At 41.9% G+C, this 21,003-nt stretch overlaps 2 protein-coding genes across 2 annotated transcripts; both read right to left on the bottom strand.

Annotated features, from left to right (window-relative positions):
• Positions 1–6,735: 6,735 nt before the first annotated feature.
• On the bottom strand, positions 6,736–13,267 carry c5h1orf159 (chromosome 5 C1orf159 homolog). Its single transcript, XM_030092822.1, has 9 exons — positions 13,054–13,267; positions 12,108–12,188; positions 11,924–12,008; positions 9,882–9,977; positions 9,742–9,798; positions 9,351–9,485; positions 9,152–9,177; positions 9,027–9,051; positions 6,736–8,681 (listed from the first exon to the last, which is right to left on the bottom strand). The coding sequence occupies exons 2-9, from the start codon at positions 12,177–12,179 to the stop codon at positions 8,578–8,580; spliced, it is 600 nt and encodes a 199-aa protein (XP_029948682.1). The 5' UTR covers positions 12,180–12,188; positions 13,054–13,267; the 3' UTR covers positions 6,736–8,577.
• A 4,187-nt stretch (positions 13,268–17,454) lies between these two features.
• kbtbd12 (kelch repeat and BTB (POZ) domain containing 12) lies at positions 17,455–20,788 on the bottom strand. The gene is made up of 6 exons (XM_030092820.1): positions 20,656–20,788; positions 19,135–20,289; positions 18,785–19,055; positions 18,469–18,619; positions 18,152–18,349; positions 17,455–18,062 (listed from the first exon to the last, which is right to left on the bottom strand). The coding sequence occupies exons 2-6, from the start codon at positions 20,205–20,207 to the stop codon at positions 17,893–17,895; spliced, it is 1,863 nt and encodes a 620-aa protein (XP_029948680.1). The 5' UTR covers positions 20,208–20,289; positions 20,656–20,788; the 3' UTR covers positions 17,455–17,892.
• Between the last annotated feature and the right edge of the window lie 215 nt (positions 20,789–21,003).

Raw genomic sequence — 21,003 nt, 5'->3', positions numbered from 1 at the left:
TGTACATTGTTCTGTCCAATGAGAAAGTCTGACATCCATTAACATAATGGCAACAAAAAAAAATTCAGGAATTCTACATGTCAGTGTTTTCACGCTACTAACCGTTTTTAGATTGAGTTTTTGCATCATCACAGCAGATCTTTTGCTGGTCTCTTGACTGTACAAGCCTTTTAAAACATTGGTTCCCAACATGGATATCATACCATTTCATCAAGTTCCTGATGAAGTATGAAGCGAGAGGAAACAAAAATCTACAACTAATCTGTCATTTTCATTCAATTTAAGCTTTTTCAACTCCACAGTGCTGTTGGTATGTGTGCTGATGCTGAGTTCTGATGTTATATCGACATGCCGAGTTCATGAGCTGTGGACTCTTTGAGCGAGTCTGATCAGTAAAATAGTTCTAAACCTGCACAGCCTGTTTGTCTCATCAAGTTTGAAATGCTTCTGTGTTTTTCCTGCCGCATTGCTGTCACATCATGTAGCACATACTCGGACATAAATGTAAGTGTTGCAGGGGTGTAAGTATAGGACGGATATGTTCGATGACAAGTACATAAAAAAAAAAAAAAAAAAAGGTAAACAGGTTGGGAATCACTGCTTTCGGTGCTTCTTTCCATCGCAGCTGCAGCTATCACATACTTCACATACCATTTTTTTCCTCTGTTTCTTTTTGGCTAACATACAAGCAAGCCCAACATCTACAACATGACGCCTCCTCTGCCGTTTGTCTCGTCTACATCTTCTCCAAAAGGCACCCGACATGCATTTTTTTCACCTGTTAAAAGCTACAAGCTGCTCTGACGCTGAAGCATGGCGGCAACAGCAGGACATTTAAATAAAACCTGTGGAAGGCACAGTACATTATGGTCCATTAGCAGAGGTCTTGAAATGAAGATACTTGTGTTTTGAAGTGTATTTTTAAGGATGACATGTATGGAGTTTGCATGTGGAGATTTGCTCTGGGGCTTAACTGTGTCAGCAGTGGGGATGTCCTCCAACCTCGATGACCCTTTTTTGTGTTTCTCCATCTTGTAACTTCAGTTCAGACACATTCACAGAAACTACAAACATGAATACAGATAACGGGTAAGGTTTTATGAATGGACCCAAGTGAAATTTTCTGGAAATGACCCATGGTGATGAACACATCAGCGCTCATCTTGAAGAGGATTCGTCGTCTTCTTTTTCACGTACTGCCGTAGATACTGGATGGCCGACAGAGCGCTCACATTGGCGAGCAGAGCTGGACAGGATTTCAGAAAGGTTAGTCTTTAAGCTGCAACATTTTACTCCTCGTGCACAATAATTTAGGTCCCTGAAGACATCAAATGTCCTTGTAAAACCTTTGTATGACTATATGCTGAAATAATTCAACACGAATCAAGTGTGAAACGATGAGGATTATGTATGGCTTGGAGGCATCGCTAAGGATAAATGATGAAAAGAGACCTTTTCTTTTGTCCGTACAGTCCAATAATTGACTTTTCTTTGGTGACCCTTATTAAACTATTTTCTTTAGAAAGTGTTTCTAATAAGTGATAAAATTTAGGAAGTTTTTCTTCTGGTCGCGCTGAGCCTGCTCACATCCACACCCAAAGACTTCTGATTTTAGACCAGAAGGAGATGAAAATACAAATTGATGAGTGATCAGCTGCTGTTACATGGGCTAAACAAGCCCTCATAGCAGCCTGAACAATGAGCTTCATCTTTAACCGTGTTTACTGGAAATGTGACTGAAAAACATACAATTGGTTCAATTTGAAGTAAAAGCTGAAATTTGTCTGTAATTGCATGTTGAATCTCAATACACTGTGGCTAAACTGTGAGATAAGCATAGTGGTCCAGAGACGACTTCAACCACCAATCAAAGGGACCTTGATGCTTTTGTGTCTTGATGTCGAAGTTTATAATGAAAATATGCTTTTAGGACCTTGCCATATCTTGTTGGCTTGTCGATGTTGTATCGTGCACTATGTTTCCGTGACAGCAGATAAAAACAAACAGCGGCCTCCTACCTGCTTTCCAGGCATCAGCAGCCTCTGGGTCGGAGGATTTCAGCACCCAGGATGCAAAGGCAATGCAGACTAAACACATGTCCGATTGCTTGAGTGTGGAGAAGAGGCCCTCTCGTTCTGGAAATGGCAAAAAGATCAAACTAATAAGTGACATGAAAGTGATTTTAGCTAAGTTTTTTTTTTTTTTTTGTAGCTTATACTGACTTGTCTGTATGGTTTCCAAGATACTCTGCTGCTCTTTTAGCTCTTTGAAGAGCAGAGAAGAAGCTGGACCGACTCCTCCCTCACTGAGCTCCTTCCCTGTTGGATCCTCTTCTCTAATCAAGATCTTCTCCTCTCCAGCTGGAAACATCCAAACTCCTGACCTCCCGCACCAGATGCTTCCTTTGTCGTGGAAATGAATCTTCCTTATCGCCAGGAAACTCTTCCAATGGCAAGGCGCATGTGGATCAGCCTGGAGATAAGGCTGAGACATGAATCTCATCGGAGAAATCTCCTCCACTCCATCGCAGTTCGAACTGAAGAAGGCATAGTGCAGTTTGGGGAATGTGAGATCTCTGACAGTTGGATGAGAAGAAGAAAATATGGGGATGGGTTGTTCTTTGTCGCAGCCAAGAGAGGAAGATGACGTTTCAGCACATAGAGTAGAAAGAGGCGAGTCAAAGATGGGAGCCACTGAGATTTCCTCTGGATCATAGACCTTCACGCACTGGGATGCAGCGCTTGCTTTGTCCTCTTTGAAAAAATATTCAAACACCTCTGGGAAGGATATTTGGTAACAGGCATCCAGTAAGTCTGTGCTGGCAAAATACGACATCGAATCCAGTGTCTGCAAGCTGTCACTGACATTCAGAGCCACATTTTCATCCAGAGACAGACGTCTGCTGAGAAAAAGACTCTCCTCATTACTGCCGAAGGACGGCCGTGATAAACTGTCTGTATTGAGAGCGTGGACATTGTGCATACTTTTGCTCTTCATTATCCGTCTTGTCTCTGCTGGTTCAATCAAATAGTGGCTCTCCTGATGGTGGAGCCACTGTCCTGCAGAGTCCTCTGAAGGCACAGGCGTCTGCTTCCCCTCGGAGCCGGCAGACTCGTCCTCATGCGGGAGGACAGACGGGTCGGCGTCCTGCGTTTTACCGCAAGGGTCAGGACTGGGGTTCCGACTGGCACCGAGAAACTGCCAGTACTCCTCTTCAAAGTCAGAGGTGGAGAACTCACAGCTGGAGCGATCCGGCTTGGAGTCGTCGGGCTGTGTGAAGTAGTCCGAGTCTGCGGTGTCAGACGCGTCCATCAGACCGCTGTCAGACAGACTGCACTCCGCCGCTTCGTCCGGAGAGGCGGGACCTCTCAGAGAAGCATCGGCCTGCTGACTCGCTGATTGATGGCTTTCTCTGGTCGGTGTGCTTCTTCCCATTTTGAGATGCAGAATGTCATTTATCGTCAGCTTTTCCATCTCATCCCAGAAGGCAGAAATGGCGTACACTGGTCGAATGTGGCCTGCAGCTTGGGCGTAGCGTTCGGGGCTGTCGGCGGTAGAGCAGGGTGTTACTGTTAAACTGGGGACAGGGGAGGAGCTGAGCTGATCTCCATAAGAGAAATCAGCCTCTGAAGGGGCCTTTTGATGGCTTTGAGGTGCACATGTGTCCGGGGTCATGCAGAGCGCCGCGTTGTGTGTGATGCCACTGCATGTGGAGTTCTCAGCTGACATTTTGGGAGCTCTTTCACCAGCAGACGGAAAGGTCAGGGACGACTCAGCACCGCCGCGCTCGCGGCCTTCAGGTTTGGTTTCTGCCACGCAGGAATACATTTGTGGGTCCGGTGTATCGGCATCCTCAGACACTCTGAACAGCTGACGGCTGTCAGATGTTGGCCACGATGAGCTGCGCAACAGCTGGATTCTCTCAGTCGGGGCTTGATGTTCCTCCACCGACTCAGCGGCTGACAGGTAGCTTTCAGAGTCATAACTGTGGATGGAGAGGAACTCAGCACTGTCATCCAGATCGTCCGACTCCCATCGTTCCAGCTGCGGAGGTCTAAATGTGGAAACTGAACTGCCTGATTCATGGTCATTTCCGTCAGTCTGTGACAGCAGCATATATTCTTTGGTTGGATCTATGATCAACAGTTTTTCTGACACATTTTCTTCTTCATTACATGTCTCAACCAGTTGTGAGGGATCTGAAGTGACTTGTGCCTGAATACTTTCAGAGTTTATTTGATAGCTTTGATGTGCTTCTGATGTTTTTGCTAAGTCTTTCATTAATTGTACATTTTTCTCTTCCTCGGATTCTTCATTTGCTTCCTCCTCATTCTCAAAGGCTTTTTGCTGTTTGGGGCTGCGTGCACGACTTCCATCACAGGGTTTTTTTTGTCTTCGTTTTTTTTTCATTGAGGGGGCACGCTCTCGCTTCCTTGTAGGATTTTCATTCACTGTCACAAACCAGCGCTCCTTCTCCACGCTTCGAGGGAAATTGCTCCCAGCCTCGCTCACATCTCTGTCAGCGGCGAGCAGCTCATTCACACGGAGTCCCGTTTGGTTCGAAAGTGGGTCAGGTTCTTTGGTATGTTCAAGGTCGCTCTCTGTTTGCACATTCCTATTTTTATTCACCTCCTGCGATTCTCCTCCACTCTGAAAATTCACAGTTTGCAGAGTGTTTGCTGCATTGTCAGTGTTCTGTTCTTCTTCAGTCATAGCATGCACCACTTTGAGACATAATTCAGCCTCGTCTTTAACGTCCGCTTCACCGCTCTGCTTTGAACTGGCTGCGCTGATGGCGCGGCTCTCTTGTTTCTCGCTGTGGTTACTATCACCTCTGCTGCTGTTTACGTCCGGGCTCTGCTGCGCGTCCTGCACGCCTGTGCCTGACTCTAAACCAAAGTTTCCTGAATCTTCTGAATCGCTGAGGCCGGAGTCGTCGGGGCAGGCCAGAGAGGGCTGCAGCGAGGCGCACTCCTCACTGTCCTCACAGAAACTGCTCCAGTCATACTCTGAAATGTGAATGCTGTGATCTAAGTCATCCATTTTTGGCTCTCTTGCATATTCTTCAATCTGGAAAACGGAGGAAAAAAGATAGAACGATAAATACAGATCAGCCATTTTCATGCAAAATGACGAAGGTAGCCGTTGGCTCCATCCATGTTATCCTTCCAGAGTTCCATCTGTCACCTAAACAGATATGAGCTAAATATAGAACGGGTGTATTTGAGGCTTAACACTTGTTTGTAATCTCCTGTCATTAGGACACGGTTGTGCAGAAAGCTGACATTCATCAGATCACCCTTCAGAACCGAGCGAGAGCTTAGAGAATAACAAGGAGCCGTGGTGAGCTCCATGACAGACCCCAAAATACGCACTGGCCCCGCGCTCAGAAAACAAGTTATGTGATCTGATATGGAAAAATCAGCTGTCTGCCTAATGCCTACTCCTAAGGTTGTTTTGATTTAGTGATAGGTAAGTTGCAGATCTTACAGTGAATTAGTACAAGATGTAGATTCAGATGTTTTCCAAAACTTGCAGCATGCCATTGAACTAACTCTTTCACATGCAGCTTGTTTTGAATTTCATCAGCACACTATGTAGAGCAGTGTAGCCACAAAGTAAAATCTTCTGATGGTCACTTTTCCATCATTGACAAAGCAGACGTAGTTCAAAAATGCCACTGCTGTATGCCAAAGTCATCAAAGGTCTTGTTCATTCACACTTGGCTCAATGTGAAGACAGTATAATCATAAACATGGCTGATCTCTGCATTTGGCTTTCAGTAGAGTAAACTACAGCCTACCTGCTGCAGAGGTACAAATCCTCCAGTGGTAAGGTGTTCCTACTTTTTCCAGGGACATTTCAGCTATGATGTCCATCTGTCCTTGTGTATGTCGGACTGGGCACTTGCACCCGGTTGTTATAAATAGAGTAGTATGTCTGGTCACATGTAGCTGCCCGTGCTAACGTCCTTCCTGCCTGAGAGGTGTGACATTTCTGCTCCGCAATATACAAAATACTGTAAATAACAGTAATAAAGTTAAATACATGGCTTCATTATGATCTTACGTGAAAAACTTTTTCTCATTTAGTTCATAGAGTAAAAATAAGACATTTTATTATTCAAATATGTATCTATAAATTATTTTAGTTTGCTGTACATCATTTGAAATGTCTTCATAAAAAGCAGGTACACTATTTCAGAATATCAATGATTAAAAAAAAATCAGGACAAAAATTAGACAGGATTAAACTAGGACATATTTTAGAGTTTGTGTTCAGTTCAGATATAATTGGAAAATAATTTTTGTTAAGTTTGTAAAACATTAGTCCTTTATATTACTTTGTGTTCTTCAAGTTAGTTAAAGAAGGAAAATCTGATGAACTTTACTCTTCTATGGGAGAATGTGTAAGTGTGTGTGTGTGTGTGTGTGTGTGTGTGTGTGTGTGTGTGTGTATACATTTCAGATGACAAATTTAAGTCCCGTGACTAATAAAATGTGGCGTCTTCCTAAAATAAACTCTGGACCCCATCCAGCACTAAAAGGAGAGGCAGACAAATGTCACACCTGGTGTTGAAAGGAAAGACATGAAAGATGTCGGGTCTTAATGTGGTGATGTGGAGAGATCAGGGACAGTACAAGGTCAGAGGATAACAGCTATGAAAACAATACCTATAGATTTCAATACTGAGGCTGTAAAAAGCATCAAGCAAAATGCTGTACAATGACAGAATTATGGAAAGGTGCTTTATTTTTGCAAACAATACATAGATGTGAACTTTCCTTCCGGCACTGAAACTAGAATACGTACAAAAACAATATGTCATTTGTATAAAAACTCACTATGTACATGTACTCAGCTGATGGGAATCTGCAAAGAGGAACACATGGAACGACTGCTTCTTTATGAGCTTCACTTCAGACTACGCCGACATATACACAAAATAAAAATCACTTCCTTTCACAATTGCAGTGTTGTCAAAATATTAAACAACAGAAACATGGTCAAAGGTCGGATAAGCTTTAAGATTACAAATACAGTAAAGGCCACTGAATAGCAATGAAAGAAAAAAAGAGTCAGAGACATACATCATGAATAAATGCCTGCTGGATGCATTTAAAGCTCATGGCACAGGTACGACAGTAATGGCACACAGTAGGAGCCACTTTCTTCTGAGATTTGGCAAAGGTTTTAGTAGTCAAGTAATCTTAATAATGCAACAGCTCTGTTGCCATCGACACCACAGAATCCATCTCAATCACACCTTTGGGCAAAACGCCGACTGGAGGATTTCTTTAAAACCCTCAGATGATTAAAGTGCACAAGGATACAATAATTTAAAGTTTAACAGGAAAAGCAGCTGTAATTTAAAATCAACTTAGTGGGAGAAAATGTTGAGATTTCAAGGTTGCAACTAAAAACAAAAGCTTTAAGTTGGTCTGTATGAGGAATGCAACAATTTCAAATACATTCTTGACGGGCGGTCACAAAATAAATACGATGTACAAAACACAACCGTGAAACCAGTAATAATATTCAAAACCTCCTCGTCCACCAGACCTCCTCAGTGCACAGTCATTTACAAAATACAAATAAATAAGTCTAAAAACATCCCGATAACTCAATCAATAATGAAACATTGCTGGGCTGTCACTCGGTGCCAACAGCACTGGCTCAATGTGTCTCCACTTCAGAGGAACATTTCAACTTCCAGATAGAAGATATGCAAGCTTGGGTGAAGTTTATGGATTAAAAACCCAAACAACACGAGATTCTTAGCAGATCTAAGCTTCTAATATATAAAATAGCGATGTGTGAAATACCAAAAGACTTTTAATTTGAGAAGTTATTTAGTTTTCTAATAGATTCACTCAACACCTGCGTGTTAATCATCCAGCTCAATATGGAGCTTTAGAAAACAAAAACATGACCCCAAACTAGTTGATGGAGAAGAACATCGTCTGACCGCTGCACAGGCCCAGAGAGACCGTTTCTTTCCTCGGTCCCATGTCAGTGTTAAATCTACACGACGGTAACCATCTTCTCGCTCTCGCTTACTAATTTCCTCACAGGCATGAGTGTGAGATTGCTCTTTTTATCCAAATCTATCAAACTTCTCCTCCAACAGTTACTTCTTTCATTCTGAAACACCTCATTGAATCTTTGGGAGTGAATCCACACCATCAGCACATGGAAATATCGCTTACTGTCAGATTCTATTTCAAAACCGAAGAGAGATCCAGAGAGATGAGTGACTTTCACGCAAAATAATGTTTAAAGTTACAAACACGCGCCGAAACTTGGCCCCTCATGCACGTCAGTGTCATTTCAGACTCAACCTGCCCTGATAGGTCACAGCGCGAGGAGGACTGGCGGGTTCCTGACTGGACACAGATCTGAACACACGGGGGAAAAAGTAGCAACCCGAGTTATGAAGATACAGCAAAAGCAGCTATGTTTACCTTTTGGCCACGCTAAAAAAAACCGTCAGCGGTTTCCTTCACATCTTTGAAACTTCACAGAAGGAGAAACATTGTTCCTGAGCTTCCTCTCCTCCTCCTCCTCTTCTTCTTCCTACACGTTATAAACTTGAGTAGTGGCCGTTGTGGGAATGGTGGCGCTGTGTAGTGTTGATGCAGCGGAGGGCCGCTCCCTTCTGACATATCTCGGCTTCCTCACTTCAAACAGAGAAACACAAAATTAAAGAAATCACAGCCTGTGAGGCTCACAAGAAGAGACATGCAAAGAAAATCACTCCTGACACATCTGAGCTGACCTTGTGCTTTATTTTTGCTCTGTTTCCCTTCTTTTATTGAACGAACGGCTTCAATTCAGAGAGATTATGATGTGGGCAAGTTATTTGATTCCAGCATCAACCTTCACCTCAAATCTGCAAGACTCAATGCTGGAATCACTCAAAGCAATGATGTAACATATTCAGCAAGGTCACAAGTTTTTCATCTTTTCCTCAACAGTTTCTTTCTTTTTTAATAAGAAGGCTGTTTACAGAGAAATAATGTTACCTGATGAAGAGGGAATCATGACAGCCTATAAGGGGAGGCAAAGAAACCAATATTAACATCAAATGTGTTACATTTCACAATGATCAAAATGTGTGTGACAGTGAAAAACAATAAGACTGACTTACTGTCTCGCTTGGCTGGAATATAAAGGCTGCAAAAGTGCACAGATCTATGTTACATTTCAAAGTGAAACAGATCAAACCAAAGCAACATTTGTTTTTCCCTCAAGCACTTTCAGGTTTTATTCTAAAAGATTTGACGGGTGTAACAGCAGCTTCCCACTTTGTTTTCCAACCACCTCTTCACAGGCGCTTGAGCGCTCACCTTTGTTGCGACGGTAGAAGATGCCTGGGAGCCGATTTGAGCGTTTGAGGTAGAAAAAGGAGGCAACGGAAAGAATCAGGAACAGGCTGATCAACAGTGTTCCCAAGAGGAGAGAAGCTGCCACACCTGGGCCTCCTGCACAAAAATAGCACAGGAAATAAGGTCCAAGTAGTCTGGAGAACAACCTGCTGTCATTTAACCTTTTAACACAAACAGAGAAACATTGTTTTTACTTAAAAAGTGAGTTATACAGTCAGTGGTGTGTTCCCTCCATCTAGTAATATCCCTTTTTCCAACTAGGTGCTGGATACAATTCCCTCACAGCTAAGAGTAAATTTACAGTCAATACAGGCAATATATAAAACAAAGCGTATCAATGCACATCCCTTACCTATTTTTGGAACAACAGTGGTCACTGTTGTGTGATTTTTACGCTCCACTGTGTAGTCTGCAGAGAACAGAACAGCCTAAAGTCAACAAACAACCCAAAATGTGAAGATTCCTCCCTTGAAAAACACCTCACGTCCTTACTGTAGGTGCAGACTGTGATGTTCTCCAGATCTACGGCTGCAGAGTCACAGAATATGCAGACAGTGTTGCTGTTCTCAAGGACTCGCATGAAGCATCCTGAGGAATCGAACAGAAGGATATATTTCATACTGTTCTCTCCTCAGATACCGTCCAGCATTAAATATGAAAAGAAGTTCATTTAAGCAGAACAAAATCAAGCTTCCCTTTTAAAAAAAACAATATTTCTAAAATTCACTACACACACACACACACACACACACACACACACACACACACACACACACACACACACACACACACACACACACACACACACACACACACACACATGTTACAGAATATAAAATGTATCCAATCTATAGCCGTTTCAAAAATGAATGGAATAAAATAATACTTTTTAACAGGTCACCAAACTATTTCATAGATTCTAAATCAGTGATTTTCACTTCTTTTGGACAATTCTCACATCATTTAACCTGTACATGAAGATTTCTTGATACAACCTTTTCTTTTTCTCAGTGCAATAAGCAGCAGTTGCTGAGTGGAAACAGTTTTTTTCCCAGTCATGCAGCACAGAAGCCTCATTCGGTCCAACCTGTTTTTCTGGATGTCCGGCTCTGCATTACAAATTGAGCAGGCTCTGCACAAAGGCAGCTCTTCTCTTCCATCGCCTCCCTTTGTTTTCAGACACTGTGGATTCCTCGCGTGATTAACTTGATAAACTTTGACTTTTTTTTTTAAGACCACCTTCACACAACTACTTATTTGGCATCGCCGCAACACATTCCTACGCTTTCCGGGTGACACAGACATAAATCATTTTTTGTGTTTTGTGTCTGGTGGATTATTTCTCTATTGTAAAAATGCTTTACTTGCAATAAAGCTTATCTGTGGAAGGCATGTTATTTCCAGTGAAAATAATATATTAATGAAAAAACAGATCTGTGTTTGATGAGTAGAAGAGCTGAGTCTCCTGAAAGACTTTCCAAACCTTTGCTATTGCTACTGACTCATTTTCAGATTGTGGTATCCGTGGCCTGCCAGCAGTCCTGACCTCAACAACTTTGAGCACAGTAAGGGGGGTCAGCTTGGGTGTGCAGATCATGCCAGAGTAGAACATAAACACACTGGATAATCTGATCCGATCCCACAGGCTGTGAGCCTTCTTTCATCAGACTTCAATCAACCAATTCACGTAACAAGAGTAAATAGCGAAGAAACGCTGTTTGGCTTTGCCACAGAAGATCTAGAGAGATTTTCATGGGTGCAACTCACATCCTCTGCTGCTCACAAAAAGATGTTCCTAAAAAATGTGGCACAATTTGAAAGGGGAACTAATGAGACTTTCCAACAGTATGAGAGTTACTGCAAAGATACGTTGTAAATAAAGAAATATTCTACCAAACACAAATGTCCTCATTTCTTGTGCGTCATATATATTTTAAATTGGCTGAGGTCTAAATGCTTTGATGAAGTTACTATGGTGACATTTTAAAATGTTAAAACATATAAATATTTTAGTATTGCAATATTTGAAAATATTAAATATCAATACTAAATATTTTCATATTAATTTCTTATTTTTTTTCAAGATCTTTGTGCATTTTTGAGCTGCTGCAACAACTGAGTTTCTAAAAGAGGAATGAATAAAGTATTATCTTAAACCAGTGACAGGTAGTCATTCGCACACAAATGTCTGCTGCAAGGAGCCATCAGTCCCGACTCTCGTCACATACGGTGTCTGAGTCAAGTTTGCTTCATCACTGATCGACACCAAAGGCTGTTTGGAAGTGGACAGAGAACGACGCCAGGGTTTAGGTAACGCCACTCACACTTCCACAAATGACTGTTTCTTTCAAATAACATAAACCTGCTGTGCAAATAAACTGCTACACCCCCTTAATTTAACAGTGTGTATTCAGATATTACATACTCAGAAACTGTTCTGCACTCGTGAGATAAGAACATTCTTTCATTTACACTTCTGAAAATCAAATTAAACCTTAAAATCACAGTCGCTCAGAGCACGTCACTCACGTTACCTGGTTCACAGTGGGTGTCATTTGAACATGTGTTGTTGGTTCTCTGCTTCTCGCTGCAGCACTCAAGTGAGTTCTGATGCAGGGCCTGCAAAAAAAAGCAGCATGCAGAAATTAACTAATCAGCATAACCTGAAGCAGATAAAAGCTGTTTGGCTACAGAGCAGCTTTTCTTTTTTTTTTTTACCTTAGTGACAGGTGTTTCGGGTCTGATAAGAATCAAGGTAGCAGCTAAGACCACAAGGAATGACAGAGCCATGCTGTAGGCCTTGGAGACAAGCAACACATTTAGGTTAAATATGCATTACAAGTCAGTGACTGGCTGCACAGTCACACTTGTTCCTTGGGGTAACAAAAGCTAGAAATATAACACTTATAAGTTTCATGACTAGTTCCACTGAATGAGACAAAAGTGTGAATAGCACAGTGCAAGAGAAATACAGTTCTGTTTTTGTACTTTTAAAACAAAATGCAATAACTGGGGTTGTAAATCAAATCTATACCTTCAGTTGACATGGCCTTGGTTGGTACTGTGATAACTCCTGTAATTATTGTACTATGATATCGAGAATAAACACATTTAAGTGTCTTCATAAATTTGCTGGTTATTTTCAGCCACTAATAAGCAACATAAAACAAGGTTTGGTTTCCTACATCAGTCTCATTACAGTTTAAAGTGTATCTCTTATTTCCAAAGAATGCTAGCGATGCCATTTGTCAAACTGGAAACAAGTCAAACTTGAATAACACTAACTATAACAGCTATTAAACTACAGAAACAAGCCATCTACTTGCAGTTTCATCAGTCAACACTGCAGTCCAACATGTCATAATTCGTCCTTACATCAAATCTTCAAAGGTTTTGATATAAGGCTGCATTTTTAAGGCAAACCTGTGATTTCTGCAGCAAATGTGAGAAGCTAGCGTGGTGCAGGCAAGGTGCAGCTAGCTAGCAGCACCTGTCCGCAGGATGAAGTTATCTCCGCGGAGACGAAACCCGAGCAGCTCACAGTTCAGGGGAAATCTAAACGTCGGAGGGGCAGATGTGCTCATCGGTCCCAACCCGTGCTGCATTACTCAGCTGTGTTTACACACTCCGCCGCTGCACGACGCTGGACGAAAAGTTCACTCACCAGCCAGATACAGCAGCAGGCTGTGGCCCGACCGGGACTCCGGCTGCGGCTCGATAACCTGCAGGTGCTGTCCGCTGCAGGGGGACCGGCACCGAGCCGCCGAGCTTCACCGGCGGACCTGACGGTAACACACCTCCGCGGTTCAGCCACAGGGCGAGCGGAGAAACGGAGAAACCCGGAGACGACGGAGAGGTTCACCTGCTGCCATTCAGCGCGTTCACTTCCGGGAGGATTTCACAATAGAGGTCCACCACAATAGAGGGACAACAACAACTGCTGTCATTTAACAAAACCCAACAGCACCATCACCAACAAAAACACAATTGTCAACAACAACAACAACAACAACAACAATAATAATAATGATAATAATAATAATAAAAAAAGCTTTTGAAATATATATAAGTAAAATATATTTTAAAAGTCTCTTTAATGACAATTGATTATCTTTTTATTTTTTCCTGAATGAACAGAATATAAATCCAAGAATTATATATAAAACTAAACTTACTAAAAAACGTGGGGGGGTTAGGTGTTATTATTAATTCATCTAAAAGACTTCAATTGATCTAAAAATAAATTATGGACTGTGTATTCATCCTAGCAATCCCACCTCACTACGGCCGAGGCTAGGATTCACCCTATAAAAAACACCATCACAGACACCACACACACTCACATTGCCATCTGAGGGTAATTTAATGTCAGAAAGGCCAGGCAGGATTACCCTCTAGTATCCAGTTTACTCATATTAGTTGTATCTGTGTTCAAGCAGTAACAGTGTCTGGGTAAAGGTCAGAAATAAAATGGATTCAATTATTGGTTTTATTAATCGTCCATGTACTATTATGTATTCTGCTCTATTAGATGAATTAACTCGGGGTTCTTATTTTTCATTGGCAAAGTTCGTTGATATTAAACTTTTCGCTGTGATTTTTTTTTTTTTTGTTGTTGACAGATTTCTATTTCTATTATTCATTTTGTGTGGTCACCAGCCTCTGGAACACTTCAGGGCTATAGGTTTGATGAGTACGTATTTCTGATAAACCCTGTATTATCTAACTACTGTTTTTATTCACGGTTTTATTTAGAAATAAATGTATATAAAGTCAAAGTTCTACAAAATAACCACTATAACGAATCTCTGAGGTGGGAAACATTGTCACTGGGACAAGGTATATTCGTCGTTTGTTTCCTCGCAGTTGAAACTTTTCCGATGGTCCGTGAAGGCGGCACAGCCTCCTGCTGTCGGCGGGAGATTTAATATCGTTAATATTAATATCGTCGAGCATAGCAGCCTCCTCATCTCGACCGTGAGTTCATTTTAAACTCATTTTAAACCCCTTGTAATATTTACTGCAATTCAATTTAGTTTACTAACGCCAAAGAACTATCGCCACAAGTGTAACACAAAGTAATTAGCTCAAAAGCATCGCTGCTAACCTTTACAGGCCGAGCGTTACAAGCCATCCATCTTTTACGTCCTTTATCCAGGTCAGCACAGCTGGGAGCTGGAGCCAATCCCAGCTCATTAACGCCACAAACAATGAATCTTCCAAGTAACATCAAGAACATACTGAACATCCCAAGTGGAAGCAGGTAGCTAATGTGTACCCTCACTCAAACATGCATCCTGTAGCTTTTTAAGAACAGCTATACATATATACATGTTGGGATTACTTACCCACATGGATATATGAGGCTGTTGTTAGTAGTGTCTCAGAAAACCCTAAGCTTTGTTTTATTGTTATGAATTCGTGGAGTTTTGCTGTGCAACTAAACCCAATTCTTTTTCTCTGCTCATTTCAAATTCATCTTGTGGGAATAAATGGATGAACAGAAACGTGGCTGTCAGCAGCTTCTCCAGCTTGACAGACTCCCAGTTGTGGCTTGAAAATTCTCAGAGTACATCTCAGGATTTGTGTTTATCGTCCAGGAATGCCCAGCAGGGTTCACAAGAGGTGAAGTTTTCTTATTTTCATCTGATGGTACTTGTTGTTGGTGGTGGTAAAGCAACAATATATTTATATATACAATGTTAATATAGGGCAGGCTATAAGTAACACATGAACATAAATCCTTCAGAGGAAAAACACCAGTAAAGATGTGTATGGGAATGCTCCTTAAGTGAAGATTTACTGTGCAATAATCTTTCATAATAGAAAAATGAACACCTCTCTTAATGTAATTTCACCTCTACATTTTGCGATTGCTCAGGGGAGTGACCACACTGTTTTGAGCACTTACCTGTCTAAACCTTTGCTGTTTGGAGACCCGAAGGACAAAACCAGAACTTCATGGATACTGGATAAATTTGAAGAGGACAAGAAAAAGGCAAAAGAGAAAACTGAAGGGTTGGTCTTTTTAAACAGATGGAATTGAAAAGTTGTTTGAGTTCATACATAAGACAGGATACCATAAATTATGTGGTTCCTGTTGTTTTCTTAACAGGGAGCTTTTAATGAAAGAATGTGAAAACATTAGAGAAACCCTCAACAACGTGAGTAAGGAGGCTTCCAGCTGCTGAGTTTTTTTAGTTACATAATTTTGATTTCTTACTTTAAATGTTTTTGATAGATAAAGTAGTATAACTGTAATGTTTGTTTGGGTCTTTGTTTTATTTTTCAGATTCAACAGCTGGTTGGCACAGAACAGAATGCAGCTGTGTGTCAAACTATACTAGAAAAACTTGACAAGTTAACATCAACATGTGAGTTTAAAATAAAATCAGTTGTTTTGGAAACTATTAAAGATGTTTTGTTCATTCAGAAACACTGATTTATTTGGTAGCATAAACAATTACCGGTAATACTTTTCACCAGCAGATGGTGCTCTTTATCCTATCACCAAACGTACAGTGTTGTCACTTCAAATCGGATTTCTTTTCCATGCTATGATGATTTAAGTGTTATTATCTTATGTATGAATTTTTTTCATGTCATAATAACATTTATCTTCCATTTTACTTGTTGTTTTCAGTGCAACATAATTTGACACATCTCCAAAATGAAATTTCCCAGCAGTTTGACACCGTGGTAAATAAAGTGACCCTGCAAACAGAGAGGATTTATCAGATCCTGCAGAAGAACCTGGAGGGTCTGAAAGAGGAACAGGAACGAGAGCGGCGCATGCTTGAAAAGGCCCTGGAGCATCTCAGCACTTTAGTCTCACTGAAATTCTTCAAGCCCAACACTGAGCAAGTGATGGAAAGTGGCATCCAAACGTCCCCACTGCTGCTGCAGTCAGTGGTCAACATTATGCAGGAAAACAAGCACGAAGGTACACAGCTCACACCTGTATCACAAAACCTTGAGCAAAATCAGCTTGAGGGTTCCCTTCAGCTTAATAGCAGCATCACTGGAATGAGGAAAACTACTCAGAGAACTAGGAGGAGGCTCAAGCAGTGGCCTGTGGGGCTCTTGCAAAGGAGTAAGTGCACCGTCCCAGATGAAAACAGTCAACCATTCACAAATCAGAACAAGCAGCAACTGAACAGGGGTCAGGACTGCCTCTCACCAGACAGTCTGATCCCGCTGAGGAGGGAGACCAGGAACAGAAAAGCTACAAGATGCTACGTCACACCTTACTGGTCACAGGAAAGCAACAGTCCTATCGGTCTCCAAGATGTCACGCCCATTGTAGAGAAGCTGACAGCAGAGAGCAGCAGCAGGGCTTTAGTGGCGCCGGTGGGCGTCTGGCAGTTGTTTGAAACAAATGATTCAGATGTAGACCTTTAGAGGTCAAGTAAAAGTCACAGCAATGGGGAGCGCAGGGGAACACGAATGCTTTTTACTATGCTAAATATCAGTCTTGACATCTGTTCTGTTGAAAGGTTCATCAGTTGTGTCTACATTAATGAGTTCTGTGTTTTCAAAACATGATCCACAAAGCACAACAGGTTTACACTTTTCATTTTTTTCCTTCATTAAAAAAAGTGTACACGTTATTTGAAGATGTTCAACTGTCGAAACTACTTTGTCTTCTGACTTGACTTCTTGAAATAAACTGAAAAAAATATATAATACTATGTTTCGTGGCCTCCTGTTAAATTCCTGACCATTTGAAACAATGTGCTCTTGTTAGGATGGATAGCTGCTATTCTTGTATGTTCAGTAAGGACATATGTAAGACTTCAGTAAGACTTATGTTTAAAAACTGCAATCTCATTCAACTGCTGCAAGCTACATATTCTAATAAAGCCTAATATGTAATTCTCAATATATAGACAGATTAAACGTGGACTAAACATGGCTATTTGTAGGTCTTATTGAGTGTGCATCGTAAATCTATGCTCAAATTGGTACAGATATGCTGCAAAGAATGACACAGGCACCTGTTTTGCAAAAACATTTTTATTCTGCTTTAGCAAGCATACCTTGAATAACAAAATGGAGACAGCTATATAAAATCTAACATTTTTAAACGTGTACTAAATGTGCCAGTATCAATTTGATTTTTTTTTTGTCTTTTCTGTATTTTCATATTCTAAGTCTAACTTTTATGAAAGCCATGTGTTCAACTTTGTAACTCATTTATGGCTGTCAGAAAAAATCTGTTGCTTGTGTTGTCATCAGATATTTTCCTCACAGCTACATTTCTTTCAGCAGATGTTACCAAATGAAATCAAAAACAATACACATACTGTATTTACATATTACTTATCTGCCTTCCAGTGTGCAAGTAAGACATTGACCATGACTACATGTCATACAGACCACCGAGATGTTTTCTGCATGGAGTTTTAAAGCCTTTAGCTCAGCAATAAGTGCTTCAGTGATTAATAATTACATTCCATCACTGACTTTTTGCAAACACACTTTAGTCTGACTGACAGCCCTGTCACAGTTTCACTAAGTCTGCAGGTGGGGACATCAGCCCCCTGGGGTTGAGATTCGCCACTAAGCAGACATCATAATTGTCATGCATCAGTGCACGCCGAGCCACCACTGTCCACCGGTTCTCCCATGGATCCAGCTCCAGAATGTCTTTTGTAATATCATCGTGACGATCTGAGAAGTATAAAGAAACAGATAAGTAATTTATTCAAATCAGAAAAAAGATATATTCAAAGACACTCTCAGTGGAATTCTTTAATCACCTGCCCCTTTATAATATCCACACACATAAATCTTCCCTGCCACCACGCCTGCATTGGATGCATTAGTGCGCAGTGAGAGCTGAGAGCATGGGAGTGAAGGGCCATCCCTCCAGTAATCTCCATCTGGATTGTAGATCTCTACAGCGTCCAGACAGTGGCGTGACTGCCCATGGTCCACACCATCGCATCCAATACCTCCTGCAAAAACCCAAGGTTGCCAAGCACAATTATTCTCAGACAAAGATTTTCTGGAACATTATTACATTTCAATTGATTCAATTCTGAGAAATGAAGCAGAGCAACACAAGTAATCTCACCCATGACATAAATTTCCCCATTTAGTACCACAGCACTGCAGCGGTACTTTGAGTACTTCATTGGACCGAGCTCTGTCCACTTGTTTGTGTTTGGATCATACTCCAGGAGGCGGTTGCTAAGACGGTCGGGCTCATCATCCGTCCGGTATGACTGGAAGGTTGAAAAGGAGGGGCGGTGTAACAAAACAGAGAAAGGCATCCAGAGAGGAGCTACATTTAGATGCAGTTCAAGCCTTCATTGTAAAAAAAAAGTGTGCAATATTTCTCATTTTGCAGGGGATCAGACTAAATGCAGATGTCAGTTTTTTTGCATCACCTGTGGGGTTCGTCCGCCTATCACGTAAAGGCGATCTTTCATTTGGACCACACTGTGGTGGGCCAAAGGCATGGGAAGGGGTGCAGCACTCCTCCACGGTCCGCCCTGCAGAGACCATCGCTCGACACAATTTGTGATGAGAAATTGATTCTTCAGCCTCATCTGCCCACCCAGTAGGTAAAGAGTATCGCCCAGTGATCCGAGAGCATAAGAATCACGGTACTCTGCAGATGTTAAGCGCTCCCAACTTCCTTGGGCCTCCACTTTGTATCTGGAAACTCAAAACAATCAGTCGGGGTTGGGCAAGCACATGTTGCATTGTCAAGTGTGTCACTGAAAGTCTTTTTTACCTGAAGATCTCAACGTTCATGTCTTTCTGTCTTGCCATCCTGCGCGCACTTGCCTCTCCTGCTACTATAATGTCATTCTTTTCTGTCACAATCCCAGCACACACGTATCCCAGAGCTTCTCCATAGCGAGGTGAAGTAATGTAGTAGCTACGGCCTGTGGATGGAGCGTAGCAAAAGCTGCGCTCTGCGTAGTTGCCGTATCTTGACCTGATCCCACCACCGTCGTTGCCAATGCAGAGCAGCAGATCCGTGGTCTCCATGCCATACCGCAGCTTCAGCTTGCGCGGGGCAGCTGAGGGGTGCATGGCTGTGATCTGCAGGGCGTCATTCACCATCTCCAGGCATTCAGCGTCAGCCAGCAGGGCCGTGTTTCTCCTCATTGCCTCTTTTAAGTAGTCCGGGTTTATCAGTGGAAGACGAACCTTCCTCAGGAGCTCTGGAAGATGACGGTGACGGAGTTCTCCATCCATCAGAGTGGTATGTTTGACCCAGCGAAGCACCACATCCAAAATGGTTTCTTCTCGTGTGACATTCAGATCATCGGATGCTAAGAGTTTTCCAAGCTGATGGGCCTCGAGCTCCAAGATCTCTTCATTCTGGCAAACTTGGACAAAGTGCTGCCTCAAGAAGCGCTGGGCGTTGTCAGCAAGCTCCTCTACCCCAAGGTCACGAGCAAAGTAATACACACCAAGACAATTGGAGGCATCCATGTTTTCCATCATGTGCATCTGACAGCGACTGAACACATCGTCCATCTGCAGAAGAAAAGCAGCAATGGAAATGCCTTGCACATTGGCATTAGTGAGGGGAAGATCTGAACAGTACATGTAGTTCAAGAGGAGGGCCAGGCTGTCGGCAGGAGTGTCGCGCAGAAATATTTCTCTGTTGTTGCACTCACGCAAACCACAGGTAAACATGACACGGAAGTATGGACTGAAGGCTGACAGGATGACCCTGTGGCAGGGAAAACTGATGCCCTCAGCCACCAACACCACGTCGGTCAGATGCTCAATCTCCCTCATCTTCCTCAGCTGCTCAAGCAGCACCAGTCCATGTTTGGCGGTAAGATCCATTTGTATTTAAAAAATAAAAAAAACTTGTTAAAAAAAAATTCTATTAACAAAACTTCAACTTGAAATACTAACAATGTTGTCTCTGAAAAACAAAAAGGCAACAGAGAAGTTTTTAGTAGTTAAACAGCAGTACCATAAGTACAAACCAGAATGGGACTTGCTTGTTGCGCAACTACAAATAAATTTAGACTACGCAATGACTACTCAGTATAATGGTTCACGGTATTAAATAAAAGTTAAAGAATATTTCAAACAAGATCAATATGATACCAGAAACAGCTATTTAGGTCTCATTAAGTCATTCTGACAATCTCTGTTACAACAACAAAGCAAATAAATGGGTTCACACTTTTACAAGCATCAGCAATATTATCAATTTGTGCAAGTAAACTCAACTAACAGAGTAGAATATATCAAACAGTAAAATCGTGCTTGAAAAGAATCTTACCAAAATCATAAGCTCCTCCAGGCTTCAGAAGCTCAGTCGTGTTCTTCTGTCTAAACAGACCAGTCAACATCCATGTTTTTCATCAGGCTACATGTGTTTTTGATGTTACTGACCAGGGTGAAAGAGGTCTGAGCAAACGCAAGGGAAAGGCATTTGGCCCCTCCATGGCTGCTGCCCTCTGAGCTGCCAGCCCAAAAATAGATCGTGCTGGGGAACACACAAGTGGGTCACAAAGGTTTAAGTCGTCAGAAATAAGAAAGTTTTGAACCAGTTGCAGTCCGGAATGCTCTTAATAGTGCGGTGATTGATAATTTGACTCGCTGGCATGGCATTGTACTTCAGTTGGGG

Source organism: Salarias fasciatus, chromosome 5 (assembly GCF_902148845.1).
Source record: "Salarias fasciatus chromosome 5, fSalaFa1.1, whole genome shotgun sequence".
Lineage (NCBI taxonomy): Eukaryota > Metazoa > Chordata > Actinopteri > Blenniiformes > Blenniidae > Salarias > Salarias fasciatus.
Note: the sequence above shows the minus strand (reverse complement) of the source record. Positions and strands in the feature narration are given on the sequence as shown.

What these genes read in the sequence shown, in the direction of transcription:
- kbtbd12 (XM_030092820.1), bottom strand. Translation starts at nt 20,207, where the DNA reads ATGGATCTTACCGCCAAACATGGACTGGTGCTGCTTGAGCAGCTGAGG. An exon ending in ATGAACGTTGAGATCTTCAG is followed by an intron (nt 19,056 to 19,134) that starts GTAAAAAAGACT and finishes TTGAGTTTCCAG; the next exon opens with ATACAAAGTGGAGGCCCAAG. An exon ending in TAGGCGGACGAACCCCACAG is followed by an intron (nt 18,620 to 18,784) that starts GTGATGCAAAAA and finishes TCAACCTTCCAG; the next exon opens with TCATACCGGACGGATGATGA.
- c5h1orf159 (XM_030092822.1), bottom strand. Translation starts at nt 12,179, where the DNA reads ATGGCTCTGTCATTCCTTGTGGTCTTAGCTGCTACCTTGATTCTTATC. An exon ending in CACTGTTGTTCCAAAAATAG is followed by an intron (nt 9,486 to 9,741) that starts GTAAGGGATGTG and finishes ATTTTTGTGCAG; the next exon opens with GAGGCCCAGGTGTGGCAGCT. An exon ending in TATTCCAGCCAAGCGAGACA is followed by an intron (nt 9,052 to 9,151) that starts GTAAGTCAGTCT and finishes CTCCCCTTATAG; the next exon opens with GCTGTCATGATTCCCTCTTC.